Raw genomic sequence first — 23,896 nt, forward strand, 5'->3', positions numbered from 1 at the left:
GTTTTTTTCCAAAATTAATTAAGTAATAAATGATCACTGTTTAGTGGTTGACTATGGCTTATTATTAGTCAGAGGTCTTGAAAGACAAGGCATATGTAGTATTCTGGTCACTAGGCATCAGTAATATTGCATTGATGAGGCATTACCTTACATTATATGGAGTCATGGCATGTCCGACATGACATAGTGGAACAATGTTCTCCCATTCCATGTGGAAGTGGTAAGGTTTTTAAGCTCCTTTCTTTGTCTTTCTTCCTCACTCTCTTTAAAACCCTTTCTTAAGTTTGCAATAAATAAATTAATAACTAGTTCAGGGTTTCCGCTACATGTAATTGATGGTGGCGGTGCGCCACTACAGAATAAAAGCCGCCACACTTTAAAAATGAGGTTTTTTTTTTTTTTTAAAGTTGAAAACAATTTTAAGTAATATATTTTATGAATGTGTACATATATGCTATGTGGATACACATATGGCTTATTTACACACATATTTAAGACAATTAGTTTGAAAATGATTTAAAATATCACAAAAATGTTTCACTGCGCTTTATTTTGATAAGCATGCACCGGAATTGCCTGTCGGCCTTGCTGGCACTTGACCAGTGACCAGATACACGACACATCTTGTCTTGACTTTCACTCTGTTTCTTATTATCGGGAGAATGTACAATAGCCCGTAAAATGTGTAGTCAGTTGACGACGATCTATGCCAGTGTGTGTGGTTGCTCACGTTTCAATGTCATTCCGAGAAGGCACACAATTTCTGGGCAAATGGTTTTTAGATTCATGTTGGTTGTAGAAAATGTATGTTTTTTTGTTTGTCTGTTAGCAGTAGTTTAGGTGCAGTGAAATGTTATGGCAGTTCAATGGAAAACTTTCTGGGGCTCCATTTTGAGGTGAGAAACACTACTGAATTCCAGAAAGAACTCATGGTAAAACAGGAAGGTGGTGCTCGTGTGGTGTCTTGCTGCCACATCGTGTCTTTGGGAACAGTCAGAGCAAGAATCACGTCTTCTAGGTAAAAATAACCTTAAATGTTCATTTATCGCTTTCATTCGTCATTTGAATGCATTTTGTTTTCAGCATGTAAAGTTATAATTGTAAAACAATACAAATGTGTTTTGTGTAACATGTTTAGTTTTCTGGAACAGATTAATTGGATTTACATTATTTGTTGTGGGTTAGAGTCGGACCTTCTGTAACGAATTAATGACGCTAACCAAGGTTCCACTGTATATGATGTTTGGTCAGATGGAGAAACCAAAGTTCTTGAGCTAAAGATGTTGGGCAGGTGCATGGGTTTTTCAAGTGTGAGGCGTATTCCCCACTATTTACTGTTATAGTCAACCAGTAAAAATTCCTTGTTTATAACATGCTAACATGCAGTCTTCATTGGACAGTCTTCACTGTCCTTCAAAAGCACATACAGTACCTCCGCTTCAAACCACATTTCCTGTTAGTATCTGTTTGACAAAGGAAGCCATGTGCAACGTTGAGTGAAAGCTGTGAAATGATAGCTTTGGTGATGCTAAAGCTCTCTAATAACAGTTGTCTGGGGTGAATTTATTTGTGTGTCAGATAATCACCATAATACGTCATACTTGAGGCTGGTTATGTTCAGATCGCGTTGTGTGCATGCATCTTCAGAAGACTGCAGAGGGGGCTACTGTGCATTGTTGACCTCCTTAGCGGACGTGTCCCCCATGCACCCTGCCGCAAGCAATCCCACCCTCATGAATAAATAGCCCATTGCAGCAGTCGTCCTGATGATTGAAAGATAGGGATTCATGTTGTTCTTCATAGCAGCATAGGACTTTTTTCCCCCCAGCCAGACACATTCAAAATGACAGCCCACCCCCCAATGTCCTTGTTTGTGTGTGTGTGTGTGTGTGTGTGTGTGTGTGTGTGTGTGTGTTTGTGTGTGTTTGTGTTTGTGTTTGTGTTTCAAATTAGTAAATCTTCGTGCCATTAAACGTGACTTGGGCTGATGGCCCTCTCGTATGTTGCAGAGGCACCGGTGCAGTGGGGTGCGTAAGCAGATGTGACTGTGTTTTAAGAATTTAATGCTGCGGTGTCAAGGCTCGCCGTCATAGCTCGAGAGAGGAACAGCGGCGTCTTTGTCAAGGCAAACTTTTTACACTTCTTCCCCTCTGCCATTGTGCACTAGAAAAGTAATCATATCACATTTGAACAGTGTCAGACATCTCCCAGCCGTCGTGCCGGCTGAATGCATAGTTTAAAACACCAGCGCTGCCTCTATCTTATCTTTTACGCATCACTGCGCATCTCCCTCTCTTGCTACCCTTTCTCTTTTTTAATTTTGGAAGCTGTTGGATTATTTCAACACGTTTTCCCTTTATCCCATTGGAAGGCAGTTCCAAGTGGAGGGGATTACCTCCGTTTATCCCTTTTTCCTTTTAGTACAAATTCACAAAGCAATTCACAAAACAAAAGCAGGCATTGATAAGACATTTCATTTGCACACAACCTCGCCTAACCTCTGAACTTCTGTGGAGCTGCAATCCTGCTTCCTTCAGAGACTGCTTTGGCACCTTTTCTTGAATTTGTGGCTGTACTACATTGGGTTTAATCGCTGTATTTCCACAACTGTGTGAATGGGTATTTAAATATGCCAATTTGTTTTTGTTTTGACAGAATGAAGGTACAATACTGTAGAAATTCATCTTAGCTTCACTTTAGAGTAGCTGGTGTACAGCTTGTATCACAGTATTGATTTGCAATCCACAGAAAATGATTACACACACAGCCATTATTGTCTAAATAGCTGGCAACACAAAGTGAGTAGCAAGATAATGGTATTTTGTCTCAAGTCAGGCATGGCAGTGGTAGCGTCATTCTCTGGGGCACGATTGCTGCTGGCACTGGGGAGCTGTGGTTCATTGAGGGAAATGTGAATTCCAACATGATCCCCTGCTGTCAGAACCTTTGTGAGCTGCTGTACTACATCTAAAATTGATGTTGTAATCTCTCTGAATGTTCTGAACTCCTGTTTCCATACAGTTGTTGAACTGAACAACTGCTGTTGCTGCCAGTAGAACTTGAGGCCAAAGTGCGGCCCAGGGGGCATTTGCAGTCCATGGCTGTTTTGTATTGGCCCGCACCACATTCTAAAAAACTCTAGAAAAAATAAAGTAAAGCAAAAATGGAAAAATCTGCAGACACTTTAAAAGTATAAAGTCAATATATTAGGAGGGAAAAAAGTCATATTGTAAAAAGGAAAAAAAAAACATATAATATTGTGAAAAATATTCATATGAATATTAACCCATTGACTGCCAGCCACGTTCAGAGCAGAGAGCTCCCATCACTTTGCTGAACTTTCAAGACCTCCAGAATATTGACTTTCAGGACTACATAAACATTGAAGCGATCTAAAGAAACTTTAGACTCTTTTTCCATCAGAAAAAGATTGTTTCTAGCCTTTTTGGGTCTTTAGATATTGGCGGTAGAACATAGGGTAGTTTCAGCAAAAACACCTGATTTTGACCAAAAAACTGAGAACACAAGCTTTTTCTGCAGAAGCCAATTCAAGCAGAGTGACGGTGGGGTCTGCTGGGTGTGGGGATGAATCCCTGCTCCTGATCGATCAAGACGGCAGCCATTCGTCAGAAGAATCAGGGTCGGGTTCTGAGTCACCCGACTCTGAACTGCTTCCGGTGTCAGGCTCCGGTGTCGCGCCACATGGCTCAGCAATGCTAACCACTAGCTTGTTGCTTCAACTGCCATTGTCAGCTGCATTTGTGTCTACGTCACCTACATCACCCATGTCACCTATTTTTCACGATCGCGTCGCTACTAAAGGCAGATCCACCGCCAGACAAGCCTGAGATTTTGATCTGTAACTCCCGTGGAAAAAACACAGCAAAAGACTTTGGCAGTCAGCGTTACTTTTTGAAAATACCTCAATAGACGTCTTTGGCAGTGAAAGAGTTAAACAGAAAACTAGTCTAGACTAAATCAACAGTGCCTCTGCTGGTTACAGCCAAGTAGTGCACTCTAGTTGACTTGTTATTTCTTGTCTTCTTGTTCGAGTTTACCAATGTGATGCATAATAACAGCGTTTCAAGAGATTCAGCTATATTAAAGTCTGTGTTTTCATAACATTTTGCCCCTTCTCTTTCTGTTCGCAGTATAACTTTGTGGGTAGGATCCTGGGCCCTCGGGGACTCACGGCCAAACAGTTGGAAGCAGAGACGGGCTGTAAAATCATGGTGCGAGGCAAGAGCTCCATGAGAGACAAAAAGAAGGTAAGCACATACCAGTGTATTTTACCCCTCATTATTTTTTCAAAGCTCGCTCCCTCGGCGCATCCGACTCACCGCTCTGTGCAAATGAAAAAAACACTGTGATGTTACATTAATTATTGCACTGCATGGACGCTTTTGGTCAAGATTCGTTTATAGGTATGACGCAGTGATTTAAAAGAGTGTGGCACTTGATGGCTGGATGCTGACATGTGATCTGTTTGCAAAAGGCTGTGCAGTGGAAAATACAGAAGGCAGTAGTAAGGCAGACGGCCAAGGCCAGGGGCAGCCTCTATTTCTGGAGTCACTGAGCTGAGGTTGGAGGCATAAAAAAGCTAATGCTATGTGTGTTTACGTGCTGACATCCCAGGGGTGGACCAGCCCCCACCCCCACCCCCCCACACCCCCCCACACCCCCCACCCACCCCCAACCCTTGCCTTCATTATTCTATAAGTACGCTTTTGCAAAGCATTTCATGGCTAAATTGAAGCGTTTGAAGTATAACCTCGAAATCATAATTTTAGTGCAAGAGTTTGATAATGTCCTCTTTCACGTGCATATGTCCTTTTTTTTTTTTAACTTACGGCAACATTTCCATAATTTATAATGCGTTGTTTTCAAGGTGCTTTTTTTTTTTTTTTATGCGGTTGAGATTTCATGACTTTAGTCTGCATGAGTTCTTCCCCTACTCTGTGCCTCGCGTTTATGTTAACGTCTCCTTGACTGTCATTGACCGTTGATCTGAAACTTTTTATTAGTAAAGATTTCAAGGTAGTTACAGTATTTCTTGGGTAAACAGTATTGAGTAAAAAAAACACTTTTTTGAAGGCCATTTCACATTTGTAGATAGCAGTTGTATGAATCTGTTACCTTTAATATTTTATGGGTAGTGAATTGGTCTGTATTTTGTTTTGATTTCGTAGGGACAAATGTTCATAATATATAACGTAAGTTAAGCAACACATGAAGATATGCTAAAACTTATATATTCAATAAAAAACTGCATGTCAGCTTTGTAATATAGGTGGTAAAGCCTATTATTAGTATCAACTTCACTCTTTGCTCTTTTTTTCAAATTTTTGCTGTGGGATTTAAAAAATTTTAATATTTCAATTTTTTTTCTTCATAATTGTTCTTCTCTTAATACTATGCCTTTATTCCCATAATATAAGTTTTCTCCCAACCTATTTTTACTAAAATTACAACTTGATTTGTTTCTCATAATATTACAACCTAAAAAACCAAACTTTAAAAAATGTTTTTTAATATTTTAGCTTCATGCTACAAAAATTACATTACTTTTCCTCATATTACATTATTTTTGCAAAATTACTGCTTTTTCCTGTACTTTTTTCTGTTAATATTTTTACTTTATTGTTGTAAAATGACTGCTGATTTTTCCCTTTTTGCTGTTTTTTGTGTGCTGTGGGCCAATAAAAAAATCAGCAGCAGCCTACAAATGGCTCTGGGGCCGCACTTTGGACACGTATATGCTCTAATTGTACATAGCGTTACTTAGAAGCAGGCAAGAAATAGAGACCTAACAACTTCATTTTGTAACTTGAAAAATGACCTGGAGTGCATGAGAAAACGAAAACATAGCCCACATCATTTATTAAAAGGTATGTTGCACAACACAGCAATGACAGAACCAATGTTGTAATAGCGGTAAGGCGCAAACTGCTCACTGATGAGTTTCACACCAATAGCTGAGTAGAGCAACCGACATTTTAAAGCGCATGCAGATGCAGATAGCAATGGTACTTTAAATGTCAATACTGCCATCTTGTGGAGGTATTCAGAGCTACATTATAAGTCTCCTACAGTCCCAGCTGTTAATGTCAGTGTTTTTTGACCTGGTTGTTTACGTTTATTTCAACCACACACTGGGCAGCTTGGCAGTCAATCAAATAGAGGCATTAAACACTGCACACACGCTACATCTTCATATCATTTTTAGGTGGGTGGATGTCTGTGGTTGTGTGACAGTGTTGAAAAATCTTACCCTTGGGATTATTAAATAACCCACCATGATCCAATACGTCCATTCCAGACTACTTCTTCTCCTTCATCTTATCTTTCTCTTTCTTTTTCGTCTGCACATCCTAGCTGTCCTCCAGTGATTCTTTATTGTATTACATTTACATAAGTCAGAGGAAATTTATTTTATCCCTTTCATTGTGGGAATACAACTCATCTGCACACCGTCTCTCCCTCCCTTTCTGACTCTCTCTCTCCTCAAACACACACATACACACAAAGTCCACACAGCGCATCGTTACACAAACAGTTCGTGCTCGCAGACGAGCACATTTTCGGCTGAGTCATAATCTTAGAAGCTGCCTGTTTGCTGCAGGGCTAACATTTTTTTTGTCCTTTTTTTTATGGAAATCTCCCATTCTTCTTTTAATTTCTATCTCTCCTTCCCCATTTCCCACAGAGTGTGTTCATTAGAAGAGAAGAGGATAAGGACACTCTGCTCTCTTTTCACAATTAGAGCCACAAGTTGGGCCTGTGCAAAAAAAAATAAAAAAATTGCAGTGAACACCAGACTCCCGTCTTATCTAATGAGACTATTTTTCTTTTGCCCTTCAACGTAATGCTGTTCTTGTGACGTGTTAATTTTATGAATGATGCACAGTCATCAAGCCACTGTCGAGTATATTTCATTATTATTTCCTGAAGAAAAGCCACATGAGCAAACACTGTGGCGATGGAGGCAAGGAAAGACCCCCTCAAAGTAAGAAAAATACTTTCCTCCATAGTTGATCAAAGAACTTTGGTCTAACGTCCCTACATGATACCATTGCTGTTTAATATCCAAGAATCTGATGTTCTGATGGTATGATTATTAGGGATGCTTCGATCAGTATCAGCCGATTTCCGTTAAAGAATAATCACGTGATCGGCATATGCTGAAATTTCTTTCAACGCTTATCACAAAAGCGGATCACCTGTGGCTAGCACTATTGCAGCCCGCAGCGACCCTTTCTTGCAATGTCGAGTGTAGCCCAAGCTAACGTCTCGGGCAGCGTCGTCCTCTCACTTCGCTTCAAAACAAAAGCCATCATGTCTGCCGTGTGGAACCTAACTGCTAACACATGCCACTAAAAATATCTTGCGGAGGTAGCACCTTAAAAAGCTTTAATACAGCATTTGAAGAACCACACTTGAACGGAGTATGGTGCCTGACTTTTCCCTTTTGTACAGCACCCCTGGCCAACAGCACTCATCATAAATAAATTGAAAAATGTCAAATTAATCCTTGTGATTGGTATTGGTATCAACCGACTTCAGTCCTGGATGATCGGTATTGGAATCGGCAGCATAAAACCATGATTGAAGCATCCCTAATGATTATCAATTTATTGATTAACAGCCACATCAGGTATTATCATTTGCGATTATTGCAAGTTATTCTCCGATTCCCAACCCTGTTGCCCCACTATCACTTAGGGCAGAGCTGTCCAAAGTGTGGCTCGGGGGGCCTTTTGCGGCCTGCAATGTTTTTGTTTTTAATTGTTCCACAAGCATATTCTACAAATATAATTTAACAAGAAAACTTTAAAAAAAGCAGAAATGTAAAAATCAACAGACGTTTTTCAAGAATAATGTCAAAATATTGAGGGAAAAGAGTTGGAATCTAACAGGAAAAAAAATACATTTTACCAGAATAATGTCCTACTATTATGAGGAAAAATAGCATCAAGTAGCATCAAGTTGAAATATTAAAGATAAAAGATGTTATTTTTTGGAAGTGATAATATTTTGAGAAACAAAACAACGAAAAACGTTGTAATTTTTGGACTACTAGGTTGCACAAAAAGTTATGAGAATTAAACCAAAATATTATGGGAATAAAGTCAAAATTACAAGAAGAAAATTTACAAAGTTTAAATAGTTTGAAAGTTAAACCACCACCCACAAAAAAAATATCAGCAGAAATGGGGGGGAAAAAAACAGCTGTAATTTGACAAGAATAAAGTCAAAATATTAAGAGAAAAAAGTTACAATTTTATGAGAATAAACTCATAATATTATGAGGAAAAATAATGTCATTTTAGTAGCATAGAGTAGAAATTTTAAAGACAGTCATTTCTTTTTTAAGTTGTAACATCAGGAGAAATAAACACAACTAAATAAAGTTGGGTTTTTGGTAAAATTAGGTTGGTGAAAAAGTTATAATATTATGGGAATAAAGTCAAATTGTTATGGGAATAAAGTCATATTACAAAAAGAAAATTCACCAAGATTATTGAAGAAGAAAGTTGAAATCATTGTAAAACTAAAATTAAAAAAAAAGAACAGCAAAAATGGGGTAAAAAAATGGAAAGAGCATAGTTCATACTAATAGGCTTTTTCACCTACAGTATATCACAAAGCTGAGATGCCGTTTTTTCCTTTTACAAAACATTGAACTGGTCCCTTGCATCATTTTTCACTATGTGGCTCTTGCTGGAAAAAGTTTGGACGCCCATGCACTAGGGTTTTGTTAGTGGACCACTGTCTGAGAAACACGGGTCTAGACTAAAGTGGTGTATGGATAAATATAGTGACCGGGCTATGTTGTCCCTTGACTCGAACGGCTGTCTGCCAGTCTTTTAAACCACAGTTTGTTCACAGTGCTTCCATATACTGCATTTCCGCTAACCCTGGTGTTGCATAATTGCGTCTCTGTCTCAACCACAGGCGCTACTACCCCCCCCTCCCCCATCACCCCTATATCTGCATCTTCAACCACCCCGCATTCTCCCGCTTCATGCCCCGTGGCGGGCAGAGGAAGCCACGGCAGCAGCTTGAGCCGGCGTGTTTATTCAGGATCCATTAGCGGCAGCGTTTTTATGCTCTCAATAATTCAGCTGGTTGCTCCTGGGCCGCACTGGCTGACGGCGGCGGCGAGCGGGCGCACTGAAGCTTGCAGGGCCACGAGAGAAAGCGAGAGAGAGAGAGAGAGAAAGGCACAGTGAATCACTTTGCAAGTGGAGAACAATGGCAAGTAGAAGGAAAAAGCAGAGAGTAGAAAATGGGGAGTCAGGATGAAGGTGAAGGGCGAAATGTGGTTATGCGCATGAGTCGGGATGTAGCAATTGCTCTTTTTTTTGGAAGGAGGGGGTTTGCAGCAGATTAAAGTCTTTTAACATTGAATGGGATTGGACGATCTTTACTTTATTTTGCCTTAAAACTTGTGGTAGCCCATTTGTCTTAAGATACACTTTATATCCTTTTTTTTTTTAAAATAATTTTGCTATTGTTTGCCCTGTCTGTAAAGACAAATCAGATTTTCCTCTGAGTCATGTTTATCATTTTATTTATTAGTTTTTGAATTTATTTTGTTTATTGTTATCAGGGCTGCAACTAACGACTGTTTTCGTAGTCAATCTGAAGGTTGTTGTTTCGACTAATTGGTTAGGCACTAGACGGACCAAATCAATATGAACGAAACACAAGTGGTTTGGTCTGCAACATGTCGGAAAAGAGGCAAAAATGGTGATCACTGTTTTCCAACGTCAAAGCTCGTGTGTGTGCTTAAAACACAAAGATAAAAGGTCCGCTTACACGGATGACTAAGGAAATTAAAAAAAAACCCCTCACATTTGAGAGGCTTAACTCAGAGTGTATTTACATTTTTAAATCAAACAATGATTAATCCAATGCCAAAATTGTTGTTAATTGATTAATCATTGATTAATTGTTGCAGCTCTTACTGTTATACATTCTTCCTTCTTTTCTCTGGTAACATTTCAACACAGGAAGCGAACAAACTAGTAGTAATTGCTGAGGCATGTAGAAGAGGTAGGATTAAATAAGATCTGCTTCTTCCTACTCCTTTTCGGACTTGTTGCACTGTGTGTACATTCACATGTCTGGAACTGATGTCCATTTTTGTAAACTTCCCTTGCCATCCATCCCCAAATGTTCTCAATTGGATTCAGATCAGGGGAACACGCAGGTTGGTCCAGAAGAGTGAGGTTATTGCTCTGGAAGAAGTCCTTTGTCAGATGGGCATTGCGAACTGCAGAGTTGTCCTGTTGGAAAAACCCAGTCAAAACTTCAGTCATGAGGGATGCCCCCTCCAACATCTCCACATAGCCAGCTGCCATTTGACGCCCCTGCGCAACATGTAGCTCCATTGTTCCATTGAAGGAAAAAAAAAAAAGCACCCCAGATCATGATCATGATGTGGAAAACATCTCAGGTGGAATCTCCTTGTCATGCCAGTAACGTTGGAAGCCACCAAGCCCGTCAAGATTACATTTTTTGTCATCAGAGAATAAAACATTCTTCCTTTCAATGTCCCACGTTTGGTGCCTCATGCAAATGCAATCATGCAAAACAATTTTGTGGCGTTAAAGGAAGGTCTTTGAAGATGGTGTTTTTTTGTTTTTAAAACTCTTGTCTGGCAGATGCCATCCAATGGTTACACTCGGACTGCACTCGGCGCCAGTAACAACCTTCATTTGGATTGTCCAAATGACAATTGACAATGACAGCAAGGATTGTCCCGTTTCTCATCTGCCACTTGACTTTTTTGTTCCATAATCCTCAGGATCTTTGACTTTTCAAATGGCTGTCTTACTGCGTCCAACCTCAGCAGCAATGGCGCACTGTGAGAGGCCTTGCCTATGCAGCTGAACAGTCAGATCGCATTCAAAGACAGAAAGCTTCTTTGCCATCAAGAGTTCATGACAGTGTGAACTTTAATGCTTGTTTGCAATAAATTGCTTACTCAGAACATTTTTTGTCTCACTCCCATTTCTTCTTTCTGCATTTTGAAGCTCCACTCTTTATTGTATTGTATTGTATGTACTTTATTGATCCCACAGTGGGGAAATTTACTTGTTACAGCAGCAAGCAAGCAAGACAAGTAAAGAGAACAGTAAAGTAAAGCACTACAACATGGTTCAGGTGGTGCAGGTGTTGTAGAGCCTTACAGCGGTCGGTATAAAGGACCTGCGGAACCTCTCCTTCTTACACCGTGGGTGTAACAGTCTACTGCTGAAGGAGCTGCTAAGGGAACCCACAGTGTCATGTAGCGGGTGAGAGGTGTTGTTCATGATGGATGTCAGCTTAGCCAACATCCTTCTCTCCCCCACTTCCTCCACGGAGTCCAGAGGACCGTCCAGGACAGAGCTCGCTCTCCTGATCAGCCTATTGATCCTGCTCCTGTCCCTGTCCGTGCTGCCCCCTCTCCAGCAGCCCACAGCATAGAAGATGGCTGAGGCCACCACAGAGTCATAAAAGGTCCGTAAAAGAGTCCTGCACACACCAAAGGACCTCAGTCTCCTCAGCAGGTGGAGGCGACTCTGGCCCTTCTTGTAGAGGGCGTGGGTGTTGACGGACCAGTCCAGCTTGTTGTTAAGGTGAACACCCAGGAATTTGTAGCTGTCTACCAACTCTATGTCCGCTCCCTGGATGTTCACCGGTGTGAAGTGAGATGTTTTCCTCTGGAAGTTAATGATCATCTCCTTTGTCTTGCTAGTGTTGAGCTGCAGCTGGTTAAGCTCACTCCAGCTGACAAATTTTTATTTGTCAAGTATTTAAGATCCAACAGTTTCAACTGGTCTTAGCATTTTGTTCAGGAGTGTATGACATTGCCACCCTGCGAAGATGCGTTCTTCCAGAGAGGTCTAGCTGGCTTAATGAAGTGATCAGAAGGTTAGTTTTGTGGTAAAACAGCTAAACCCATCTGCGTGCCAGTGTGTCGATTCCGCCTTAAATAGGGGGAGACAGGACATATTAAAGGATAATAACCCGTCCCAAGATTGCACTTAACACTGATCAAATGCCTCTCGCAACCTTTCTCTTTGTGACACATTTGTTCCGACAGGACGGTTTGCACAGCAATCCCTTAGAGAGCACTCGCTTTCACTATCAACACGACTTGTACTGCTTCTCTTTCTCTCTCGCTCTCTTGTATTGGCGGCTTTTGTTTGTTGTCATGGAATCTTGTGATGGCTTTCGAAGCTGGCATGCTGGGTAGTTTTTTTTTCTATATTTGTATTTTTTTGTTGTTAGTGCACAAATAGCAGGAAGGTAAATAAGGCTAGCTAGGTAACATTTTTTAATGTAATGCAAGGAAAGAGAGGTAGAATAGCATTTAAATTTGTTTATTAAACTTAAGTCTGTAAAAACATTTCATTTAACATTTATACATTTGATTTTTGCCTCAGCGGATGTAACTCTCCATAGCTGACATGTCATGTTGGGGCTTCTTTAGACAGCAAATGAGTTGCGTCTCTGCTGGTCGCGGCAAGTAGTGCACTCCATTTTGCCTCCCCTTGAATTTTACTGCAGGTTGAATTTTTTTTTGAGGCACTATGTAATATAATTTGAAGAATTTGTCCAGTAATAACTATGTTTGTAAGGGACTTCTTCAATACGGAAAATTAGTGGTGCCTCTGCCGCTTCCTCTTAAAATTTCACTGTTGTTGGTTACATTTATTTAATGCACAAAGCAATGCAATTTAATTTAAGCGTTTGCAAGAGACTGTGCAAAGATATTTTATCCTCTACATCTCTGCCGAGTCTGTTGTGTCCTTCCATGTGCCCTGCGGCTCTATACACTGCACCTGTTTAGTCTGTTGACATTTAGCCTCAATTTAGAGCAACTCCTTGGCTCAAAAGAGACGCGTACTGTTCAGAGTTGAATCGTTGCACCCTTCCCTTCAGTGCCACATGCAACATAGTCCACAATCCAATGTAGGAACTAACCTTCACTTACGTGAATACCATACTATTATCGGTTCTGCTCTTATGTGCATCTAACAGAACACCTGCAACCAAACTGTAAAAATGCCTAAACGCACTGTGAAGCATTAACATCAAACTGATTTGAATTTTAATGTTGCAACTGCTTACATTTTGGAGTTTCATCCAAGAAATAGGCATGTTTGCTTGTTTAATGTGAAAAGAAATCCAACAGCAACAATTTCAGCAACAAAAAACTGAATTCACATTCACAGCAAATCTTTGGTTAATGAATTTGTATTTGTACAATTATTTCATACATTTTATGTATACAATTCTAGTGTATTTTTAGGGCTGTCAAGTGGTTCACATTCGTAACGTGATTCATTGCCGTTCAAAAATGAATTGATCATGATTACTCACTATTAATCACCATTTCAAATTAATTAAATATATTAGTTATTCCTTAATTGGCGACTGTAAATTGTCCATAGGTATGAATGTGAGCGTGAATGGTTGTCTATATGTGCCCTGCGACTGGCTGGCGACCAGTCCAGGGTGTACCCCGCCTGGACATTCTGTTAGAGCGGCATCCGGTGATGTGTGTGTGTAATGACAAGCTTGGTTGGCCTACTGTCCTGCCCATATTAGAGTCAGCCACAGTGTTTCCAAAAAAGACTCACAAGCACTCAAGATTTTAGGAAGCTTTTGGGGCAAAAACATCATCGGAAGAAGAGTGGAAATATACACAGTTGTGCTTTTATATTTAAACCAGCCTGTCTCTGTCCTGTCTAGAAAATGCTGAGTTTCCTTTCAGTCTGTGTCCCCGAATGGTCCATAAGCAAACAGCCATGGTGAAATAATGGCATGAAACTACCCCCACCCATGTGGAAAAGGTGAAAACGAGAGTGGAATGTTGAACTTTTTGTGTGTGTTGTAAAGAGCAGTGCCATGGCAACAGGAAGCAGGTGGGTGGCACTCTGCTCCAAGCTTCTCTTCCTTGGTGCTTGACGTCTCAGTTGGAAACATGTCAGGTGGGCCTCCTGCAGGGGGACACTGCCGCAATGCGTTGTGGGTAGTTGGACAGCTGCACAATGGTGAAAGAATGGTTGACAAAGGCATAGACATAGTTGTTCTAGAATCACTGGGAGCGTTTAAACCCAAAAAAATACTGCCTGCCATAAATGGCACCTGCAGGGGATAGGTGACAAAAGTTGACTAAATGTACCACCTGCTGAGTGAGTGTCAAGAGACAGGTTGATGCCTGTCTGCAAGGTAATTCTGCAATGCCAAGACAGGGGTGTGAGGTTGTAACACCCGAGACTCACTTCTCCTGCCCTATTGTGTTGAAAGCAATTGGCACTGTCCAACAAGTCTTGCCACACATCAAATTATCTGATTTGTGATGGTTTCTGGGTGAAAGTGCACAAGCTTGTGGCAATATCCTATTTTACTAGTTCTGTGTAAGGGAAAAAAAGTAGATGGGCATTAAGTTTTACACAGATTCTTACTAAAGCAGGATTATGCTGCAAATGAGTGCGCTTTCAGACAGCAATAATGCATCCCATATTCAGATAATTGGATGCATGACAAGTGCCATAAAATACTTGGAAAGTGACCAGACCTGTCACGATAATCAATCATTCAATTAACCACGCACAATAAATAAAAACTAACTTGATCATTTTGCCGGCCTCTATATATTGACATGTAGATGCCTGTTTGTTTTCCTCCTCTCTTGCTACTAAACAGGCCGGATAACAAGAAGGGTCACTTGGTGCATCTCTCTCAACACCTGGACCCGTTGGTTTTATGGTGGAATGAATGGAGCGAGTGAACAGTTGTGGATAGTTGAGTTAAAAGTTGTAATCTAACGAGAAAAAGTGATTTTATGAGAATAGAGGCATAGAAGATGGATGGATGGATGGAATATCGCAATTACAGTATATGAGGAAAAATAACGTTATTTTAGTAAGATAAGTTGTAGTATTAAAGAAAAAAATGTATTTCTTTTTAAGACGTCATATTATGAGAAACAAACAAAACTGGAAAATTAGGCTGAGGTAAAGATATCATGTTCCAAGAATGCTTGGAAGAATGCTTTGCGAACTTTGCATGTTATGGTCTCTTGCGTGCTCTATCGAAACCAAACCACCTCCATATTACAGCGGTACCTCCCCGTCTTTGCTTCTCCTCCACCTTCAGCCATGCTCAAATACGGTGTGCCACCACGCAGGAAATACACGTCGTCAACCATTGTTTATACCATTATGTCATTTTCTTATCATTGGAAGAATGTATACCGGTGTATATGAAAATTATCGCCCAACCCTACAAAATATCAAAGTGACCTTTTGTATCCTTTCACTTTCTAGTAAAAGTCCCCCCCCCTCCACCCCCCCACCCCCAAATATCCGATCAGTTTATTGTTCCACAACCTTTTGAAAGCGGCCGTGAGAATAGCATTACCTTGTCTGTTGTATGCGAACCGGAGCATAAGCTAACGGAGCTTCCACTGTCTCCCTCTATTGTACCTAATTTTATCTGGACACCGTTGTTCACTGCAAAAAAAGACATATGCACAATGTCAACCGCAATTCATGAATTATGATGCCGTTCTTACTAGTTAAGTTAGAACACTTGAAAAACAAAAAACAAAAAACATTGTCACCCATGTCTCAGATCTCGACCCGGTCATTTTTACACGGGTATTAATTGCCGCGGGGCATAGCTTTTTGTCTCAGTTAAGTGAGTGTTCTATTAAAGAAGGGTGTCATTTCAAAGCAAAAAGCTTAATGGCTGACTAAAGGACCGTTCCTGTCATCCCTCCTCTATTCAAAGAACCATGTCTTTCTCTGATGCTGTACTGCTGCATTACCTCTGCGGTGTGCTCCACAACACACCCGCTGCTGTCACGTTCACTCAGTGTCTACCTCTTTGTTTCTAGGAGGAGCAGAACAGAGGAAAGCCAAACTGGGAGCACCTAAACGAAGAGCTCCATGTCCTGATCACAGTGGAGGACACGCAAACCAGAGCTGAGATTAAGATGAGGAGAGCCGTGGAGGAAGTGAAGAAGCTCCTCGTACCAGCTGTGAGTACATGCCACCAAGGATAGAAACAAAACTGTGGTTAAGGTGACATAGTGCTGACTTGACCGCTGTAGTATGTTGGTCTGAACAACAGGATAACATATGGCACGCCGCTCGCATGTCACTGTTAGCATCCTGTTTACGAGCACACACAGAACGCAGGAACAGGTTGGCGCTAACCTCAGCCGAGTGGGAAAGAAACAGCTAGCGGCACTCGCCCACTGTGGCTGCCACATTCCATCTCCGCTTTCCTCACCCCCCCCCCCCCCCCCCCCCCCCCCCCCCCCCCCCCCCCCCCCCCCCGCCCCGCCCCGATTTCCTCATGCCACATGCTGATAGCAGTCTGGCTCGTGGCGAGCATTTTCCATGTTGACTGCAGTGACCAGGTGGATGGGGCAGCTGAAGGCCCAGATGACCCATCAGGTGGCAACACGTAGAGCTTGGTGGTCTTGGGAGCCTGGGATCAGCCAGTGCCAGGACTAGAAGGTTGATGTTGGGTGATGTAATGTGACGTTCAGGCCATGTGTAGGGCCCGGAGTAAGCTTCCGCTAAGACAATATGCAGTAACACGATTGGGGCCTCTTCGGCTTCTGTCCGGAGCGTATTTGGACATGGAGCAAGTTTTCTGAACTAAAATTAAATAAATTGTCCATTTAAGCATAACTGAAGCTCACTTAGGAGGTTTTAACAACATTTTTCAAGATGCTGTGCCTGCCCTGAAATCTTCTGGAACCATCCAGTAAAGACCCGCATCACACCTTGGAAACCCCTGTGTTAAGGCCTGGCAGCTGTTGCTTTAGAGATTGATAAATTGGTCCTTCTGTTGGACTTGCTCACAACAAGCTAACTACTAGGGGTGTAATGAGACCCTCAGTTCAGCAGATGAGACAATACATGAGATTGCATCTGTCAGGAGGAGACAAGATTTTAACATTATTTTTAAGACAGGTAGAATGGGGGGGAAAAAAATATATATATATATATATATATATATATATATAAAGATCAGACTGTTTTGCACTTTGTGTGTATATTACCGGCCCCGCCTCCACTCACCGAGACATAGACTGTATGACTGAGAAGGGGGCTCACGCCATTCATGTCGTTGTCCTATGGAACAAACATGGAAAGGTGCTGAAACTATTGCACAGAGTGAACACTCTTCCTGCATGTTTAGAAGTGGGAGACGAGGAAAACAGACACACAAGCACATCAGTCTTGGATGATAAATGGCCGGCGTAACGCTTGGGGAGTTGCCAAGTGTCGACATAGGCTGGTCATCTTTTCTGTTATGGCTAATGACTTCCCGTCATCCTGTGGGAGTTTCTCACGCTTTGCAAATGTTTTATCAGCGGTGGGTGTTTCAGGAAGCAGCGGTGTTGCGAAAATCCTTCTTCAAATGCGCAATGAGGTTGACAAGTTTTCTGGCCGTTAATGAAAAAAAAACGCACGGCCGACATCACTTCCTACACCACGTTTACCACGTTTGCACGCACGGTTGTAATCACGTGGGCTCTATCCGGCCGCTGTTTGATAAACGTGCTGGAGCGGACTGATTGTATCGGTGTGCCAATAGCGGAGATTTTAGATGCAGGCCGATATAATCGTTTTTTTTGGCTAATTTCGCCCCAATATCCGATCAGTTTATTGTTCCAGAACCTTTTGAAAGCGGCCGTGAGAATAGCATTACCTACTGCACACACGCACACAATCCGGGAGTGGAAGTGACACATTCAAAGTAAAAAGTTTCAGTCATCGAATAAACGCACATAAAGATGCTAAACAGTTAGCGGCAAATGGATTTGTGGCGGTCAAAATTAATTGGTACACTAAATAAAATAATGTATGGGAAACACCGAATTGGCTGATCTCTTCAAATTTTGCATGTTTGTAACAGTACTTGAGATCTCAACATGGGCCCAAAAAAATGTATTTCTTTCAGTGGTTTTGATTTATGCACATTTGTAATGACATATCACAATCCTCCTGATTGAAACCCAGTCAGGACAGTCGGATTTGAAGACTATGGTGCCAACTGTTGGTTGTTGCTACAGTACAAGAATAAAAGCCTGACTTTCCTGCCTGGGAATGGTTGTTTATACCCTCACCTTAGCCCAGCTTGACAGTGTGGAAATCACTTCATGTCCTTTTTTCCCTCCTGCTTGTCTGCCTGTTATTTCTTTAGGCACTTGTTTTGTTCCCAAAGCCTGTATGCACACAGAGGATGTTGACACACTTGAACGCTATCTCTCTCTCTCTCTCTCTCTCTCTCTCTCTCTCTCTCTCTCTCTCTCTCTCTCACTCACTCACTCACTCACTCACTCACTCACTCACTCACTCACTCACTCACTCACTCACTCACTCACTCACTCACTCACTCACACACACACACACACACTCAAATATGCGCCCCCCCCAACACACACACACACACACACACACACACACACACACACACACACACACACACACACACACACACACACACACGCGCGCACACTCAAGAATGAAGCCATCATCGGTGGTGACAGTGTACCAAGGAGCGATGCTGTATGAGTCACCGCAAACACACTCACACAACAGAACAAGAGTCCCCCCGTTGGCGTCCTTTTAAGTCAATGACTGCTCTCAAAAGCTAACACTCATCTGGATGGAGTGGCACCGAAATAGCTGGCATTGTTCTAGAAAATGCCCCCTTACATTTTGCAGCTTGACAAGTGCATTTAAGATGCGCAGTAGTTGATTACCTGAAGCGTTTGGACAGTTAAGGGGATAAACTGTTGTTTCCGCCATACTCATGAAAAGTAGCTTTTTGCTTTAAATTTTATTTTGTCAATTTAAACATTAAAAATGTTTTAAAATATTTTAATTATGAGGAATTTTTTTTTTTATAAAAATAAATTTTATTATATTAATGAAATTGCCTATTTTTCATAGTGCGCTTCTTTTTATATTAGTTGTGTCGGCCTAGTACATATTATTGTCAAGTTTTACCTTCAGATTTTCCAAATAATGAACCTGTCTGATTAATCCATTTCAAGATATACAGTACAATGTGTGTCCAAACTTTAGGTATTCACATGCATATCACCACAAGCTGCTCTATGGCCAATTTAAATGTCAATAGCCATTTTTGTAAGCCACAGTAAGTACCTAAATGTCCTTTCCTTGTGTGATCCGTTGCCGTATTTCATTTCCACATAAAACCTCAAAGGGATTGTATTTTTTTTTGTCACACACCAGGAGTGGGTGGGTGGGCAGTCGTGCTGGCTGGCACTAATGCCCTTTATCATGCTAAACTAAATTGGATTTAAGTACGGCTTTGGAGCACAGGCATTGTCCTAATGAAGGGCATCTTCCCCACATCTGGCGGTGTAAAAAAAAAAAAAAAAAAAAAAAAATCCCCTTTACGAAATTACACAGGAAACAAAATGAGGTCATGCTTTTATTCATTTTCAGTGAATAATCTTTATATTTCATTGAAGAGGACCAAAACTATGTTCATACTGCAGGGTATGATGCTCAGGTTGGATTTTTTGTTTAAATTTGATTTTTTTATGTGGTTGTTAACATTACCAAAAAATGCTACGCAAAGCGCCCGGAAAGTGACGTGGATGCACAAAAGCACTACGTCACACACTTTTTTTGTGTGTTTACGGAAGTATTGCTGCGGTGTGTGTGTGTGCTCTCGTGATGTGTGATGCCACTGATTTCATTTCTGATCCGATACTGGGTAAAATTCAGGCTGGTATCGACGATACTGATCTGATACTACACTGCTCAAAAAAATAAAGGGAACACTCAATTCACACTCAGTCAAAACGGCTGCGCCGTTATTCAAACTGTCCACTTTGGAAGCAACACAGTTTGACAATCAATTTCACATGCTGTTGAGCAAATGGAATAGACAACAGGTGGTGTCTTTTTCCACTTTAATTTTGAGTGTGACTCCAAATCCAGACCTGCGTGGGTTAGTAAATTTGATTTCAGTTGATAGTTTTTGTGTGAATTTGTTGTCAGCACATTAAACCATGTAAAGACCAAAATATTTAAAATTAATATTTCATTAATTTAGATCTAGGAAGTGATATTTTAGTGTTCCCTTTATTTTTTGAGCAGTATATGTGCAAATACACCTAATGTGTCTGGTAAATTTTTAAAAAGGAGTGTACAGAATTTCAAATCATAGCATACAGAATCAAGACATCATAGTAATTTGTTGATTTATTTTGAATATACTGAGATAGAGGGGTGATTCATCAATATAGTGAAAAAAGCTAATATACAACATCAGAAAAACAAAGGACAAAATAATATGTCTGAAGTATCAAAAGTATCAGTATTTTGATTTGAGAATCGACTTTAGAGCATGAAGAGCTGGTATCGGAAGTATCGATATTTCACGAGCGCGCTCTCCTTAAAGCGTTTGTGGCAATTTCATGGGAGTCTATTTTCTCGACCAAATGATTTTGTGTAGGAGATTAAGAAGAAAGAGGGCAAGAATTTTTGCTATGGCAGTTCGTAGACAACTTGCTCCGACGTCTGTTCCAAGGAGCATGTGGGTCGATGTCGGAGGCAGGGGTGGTGAGACATTGACAAGAGCTGCTTCACTAATACCTTTTTTATAAGAAAAATACTTTTCGGATGAGAAGAGCTTTTGCCTGCATCGGTGAGTACCTTTTATCCGAGTCTTGCACGATAAACCACGCCTTTCAATGACGTATATATCGGATATATGCGACCTGACCGTTCAGACTGCAGTAGCATCAGATATGTATCGGATTAATATCTACATACGAACGAGGCCTCATGAAAAAAAACTGATAGAAAAACATAGTATAACAGGCTCCACTATGATGTTTCGAAATTTTGTTTAGTTTAGTCACTCTCACATTTTTTGCTGTTTCATAGTTGAATGCAGCCTTTTTTTTGTCAAATGTGCATATTGAAACAATTTTGCCTAAATAAGCATAAAAATGGCTAAATACATGTAAGACATTCACAAGATGCATTCAAAGACTCTGTGAATATGTAGTATTCTACACTGGTCGCTAGGTTTCAGTAATGTTACGGCAATGTTTCAGTGAGAAACACAAGCTCCAGACATGGTCGTCGGAAACAACAGGCTTTTAGGTTTGAATTATCTCACAACAGAAATCTCAGAAAAACACGTGCTACTGTTGAGGCCATAACCCACGGTAAGATGAAACTCAACTCTGAACCCCCAACGTCACTTCCTGTCCACTACATGTTGGGAACACATTTATTTCAACACACACGAGTCTTACTTATGTCTTATTAAATGGCTTATTTACTCTTATTATATCTACTCTATTGGGTAATACAAGTGTAAAGGTAACTATAGGGGTGTTACTCTTTGTCTAGAGGACTCTAATGTTAAAAACTATTTAGGTCACAAAGACGTTTTCTATGCTGTAACTACGAAAATATTCCATTTATAAATAAGGAGTCCTACTTTGCAGTAATTCACTTATCATGGTCGGGCCTGGAACCAGTTAACTGCGATAAACAAGGGATTACTGTTCTCTAATTTTACTTTATTTTAGTTTTATTTAATGTCATTATACAGTGGTCAACTTGTCTTTATATTTGCATGACAGTTAGCAATGTTAAAATGTTACTTAAATCAGCGCCTGTACAGTTAATGAAGGTTTTATGATGGGAATAACTTGATCCGGGATCCATTATAATGCTGGTTATAGTAAATCTAGCCTGTTCCATAACCATCTTGATGGACATACTTGCCTGGCGAGAGCTGACAATTGTTTAACACCCTGTCAATCTACTGTCTCTACAGGAAAAGGGGCTTTGATTGCATGTTGTTAAAGCCTCCACCTTGCTCTCTGTTTCTCCCTCGGTCCGATGAACTTTCGAACCTCCTACCCCCACCCCACACTAACTGGGAATAGGGGCTACATCGGCAAAAGGATGAGATTCACAGGGGGGGGCAGAGATGGGTGGGTGAACGCGATAGAGCTTCTCTCTTTCAAGTGTGGATTTAGTCGGCTGATCCTGCCCTAGCACACACCCCGAGTGCACGCTCTCGCATTGGTATGCCCCCAAAACCTGCATCCACATGCACGCACATACACACACACTGTCTTACATTAAACTGCTCTGCTCATCACTTGAGTCTTTGGTTTAGCAACCTTATACAGAGCCGGCAGCTGAGACATGCTGCACTTTGGGTAACCTCTACTCAGATACTTGACTATAAAACAGGACATACATCTGAAAAGTGAAACATTAAAGCTATATTTGATCTAATGTTAGCTCGAGGCCTTTCCATGGGTTGAAAAATCAGGTGGGGTGGAAAAAATATCTGAAATGTTTTGGTTTATTTGCTGAATTTCACTCGTAAAAGTCTTTAACACAGTTAAGTACAGTGGAAGGTTGAAAGTTCAACGCTGTGTTCTGCAATGCAGGCCCACTTCTGATTTCTTTGGATTAGTAGACAATTTTTACCATTTAAAAAAAAAAAAAAAAAAAAAAACAACAACAAAAAACACCAAAACGTACTTATTTTCCAGACTAAGTTGTTTCGGCATCTACGTAAATATATTCAGGTCTGAAATTTACTTGCCACAGATACACGCTTTACTTTTAAAAATATTTATCCATTAGGGGTGTCACAAGATCTCCTGCCACAAGAGCTTGTAAGATTAAGATCTTGTGAGATTAAGATGTGACAACATTTCTCATTTAGAGAAAAGCTTACTCACGAGAGCAGGGCAGCCAGAAGCCAATCAGACTGTGAACTATGTTCTGACCACTGTGAATGATAATACACATAAAATGGAAGTGCCAGTGCATGAGGCAGGATTGGAACCACGTAGTAAGTGCTTTATGCACACTATAAACCTTGCAATCCAACCTACCTCTATGTTGCCAGCGTCACTCGCTTGTGATGTGTGGCTGTTTTTTTTTTCCTTCGGGATGGAACAACTGCTGCCGTTTTTAATATCCAGGCAGAAGCTGTACTAAATGTACACTTGGTCAAAGTTACTTAAGATTTGTCACATAAAAACATGATTACTGGATAAGACTTTTATCAAAACATGTGATAGTAGCTTTTATTTCACTACTTCCTGTAGTTCTTTTAGCGTAAACGTAAAACAAATCATAACTACACGTTAACATAAATGATGTAGTAGCAGCTACAGCTGCCATCATTATTTTAACAGGAAAAAAGTTCAGCAGCTAAAAGCATCATGGTTATGCATGCAAAGTTAAATAAATGTAAAAATGTTTTCTAATTTTTTTTGTTTTGTGACACAGTTTAATAAAAAGTCTTTGTCCATTCCGATATTTTGTCGTTGTAGTTTTCTTACAAGTAATATTAAAATATTGTCTCATCTCATGAACACAATGTTGTGTCTCGTATCGTGAGCTGAGGGTATCGTGACACCCTTAATATCCGTATATAATGTCCATAGAATTAAGCATAAAAACATTAAAACATGGTGTAACTTTGATAACACTTGGATTCTGGTATATGTTTTTATTCTCTGCTCACGTTCTTAAAAAAATCAAAATCAAAATCAATATTGTGACGAGGCCACAAAAAGCCAAAGACAACACATTGGGGTAAATCATTTGATGCTGTCTGCTGAGGTCTCGTTTGGTGCGCTAAGTTCCCACACGATATGATGTCTCAAACAGCGAGGTTTCTTATGAAGTTTCGTATTATAAGACCATAGTAGAGGTTCCACTGTATTTGCTTGAAAAAATGCCATATTTAAGGCTACACAAACCAGTGGTTCGAAATTCTTTACACTAACATTAGAAACATACACAAAATAAATCAATATGTGCCATTGGCCCGTGGATTT

The 23,896-nt window shown here is 40.6% G+C and overlaps 1 protein-coding gene across 3 annotated transcripts in view; it reads left to right on the forward strand.

Annotated features, from left to right (window-relative positions):
- qkia (QKI, KH domain containing, RNA binding a) overlaps positions 1-23,896 on the forward strand; it is a 94,801-nt gene that overhangs the window by 46,155 nt on the left and 24,750 nt on the right. For all 3 annotated transcript variants that reach the window (XM_054796672.1, XM_054796673.1, XM_054796671.1), the window contains exons 3-4: positions 4,152-4,268; positions 15,902-16,045. In XM_054796672.1, coding sequence (XP_054652647.1) covers positions 4,152-4,268; positions 15,902-16,045 — 261 coding nt within the window. The remainder of the gene's footprint in view (positions 1-4,151; positions 4,269-15,901; positions 16,046-23,896) is intronic.

The sequence above is a fragment of the Dunckerocampus dactyliophorus genome, chromosome 13 (genome assembly GCF_027744805.1).
Source record: "Dunckerocampus dactyliophorus isolate RoL2022-P2 chromosome 13, RoL_Ddac_1.1, whole genome shotgun sequence".
NCBI classification, from domain to species: domain Eukaryota; kingdom Metazoa; phylum Chordata; class Actinopteri; order Syngnathiformes; family Syngnathidae; genus Dunckerocampus; species Dunckerocampus dactyliophorus.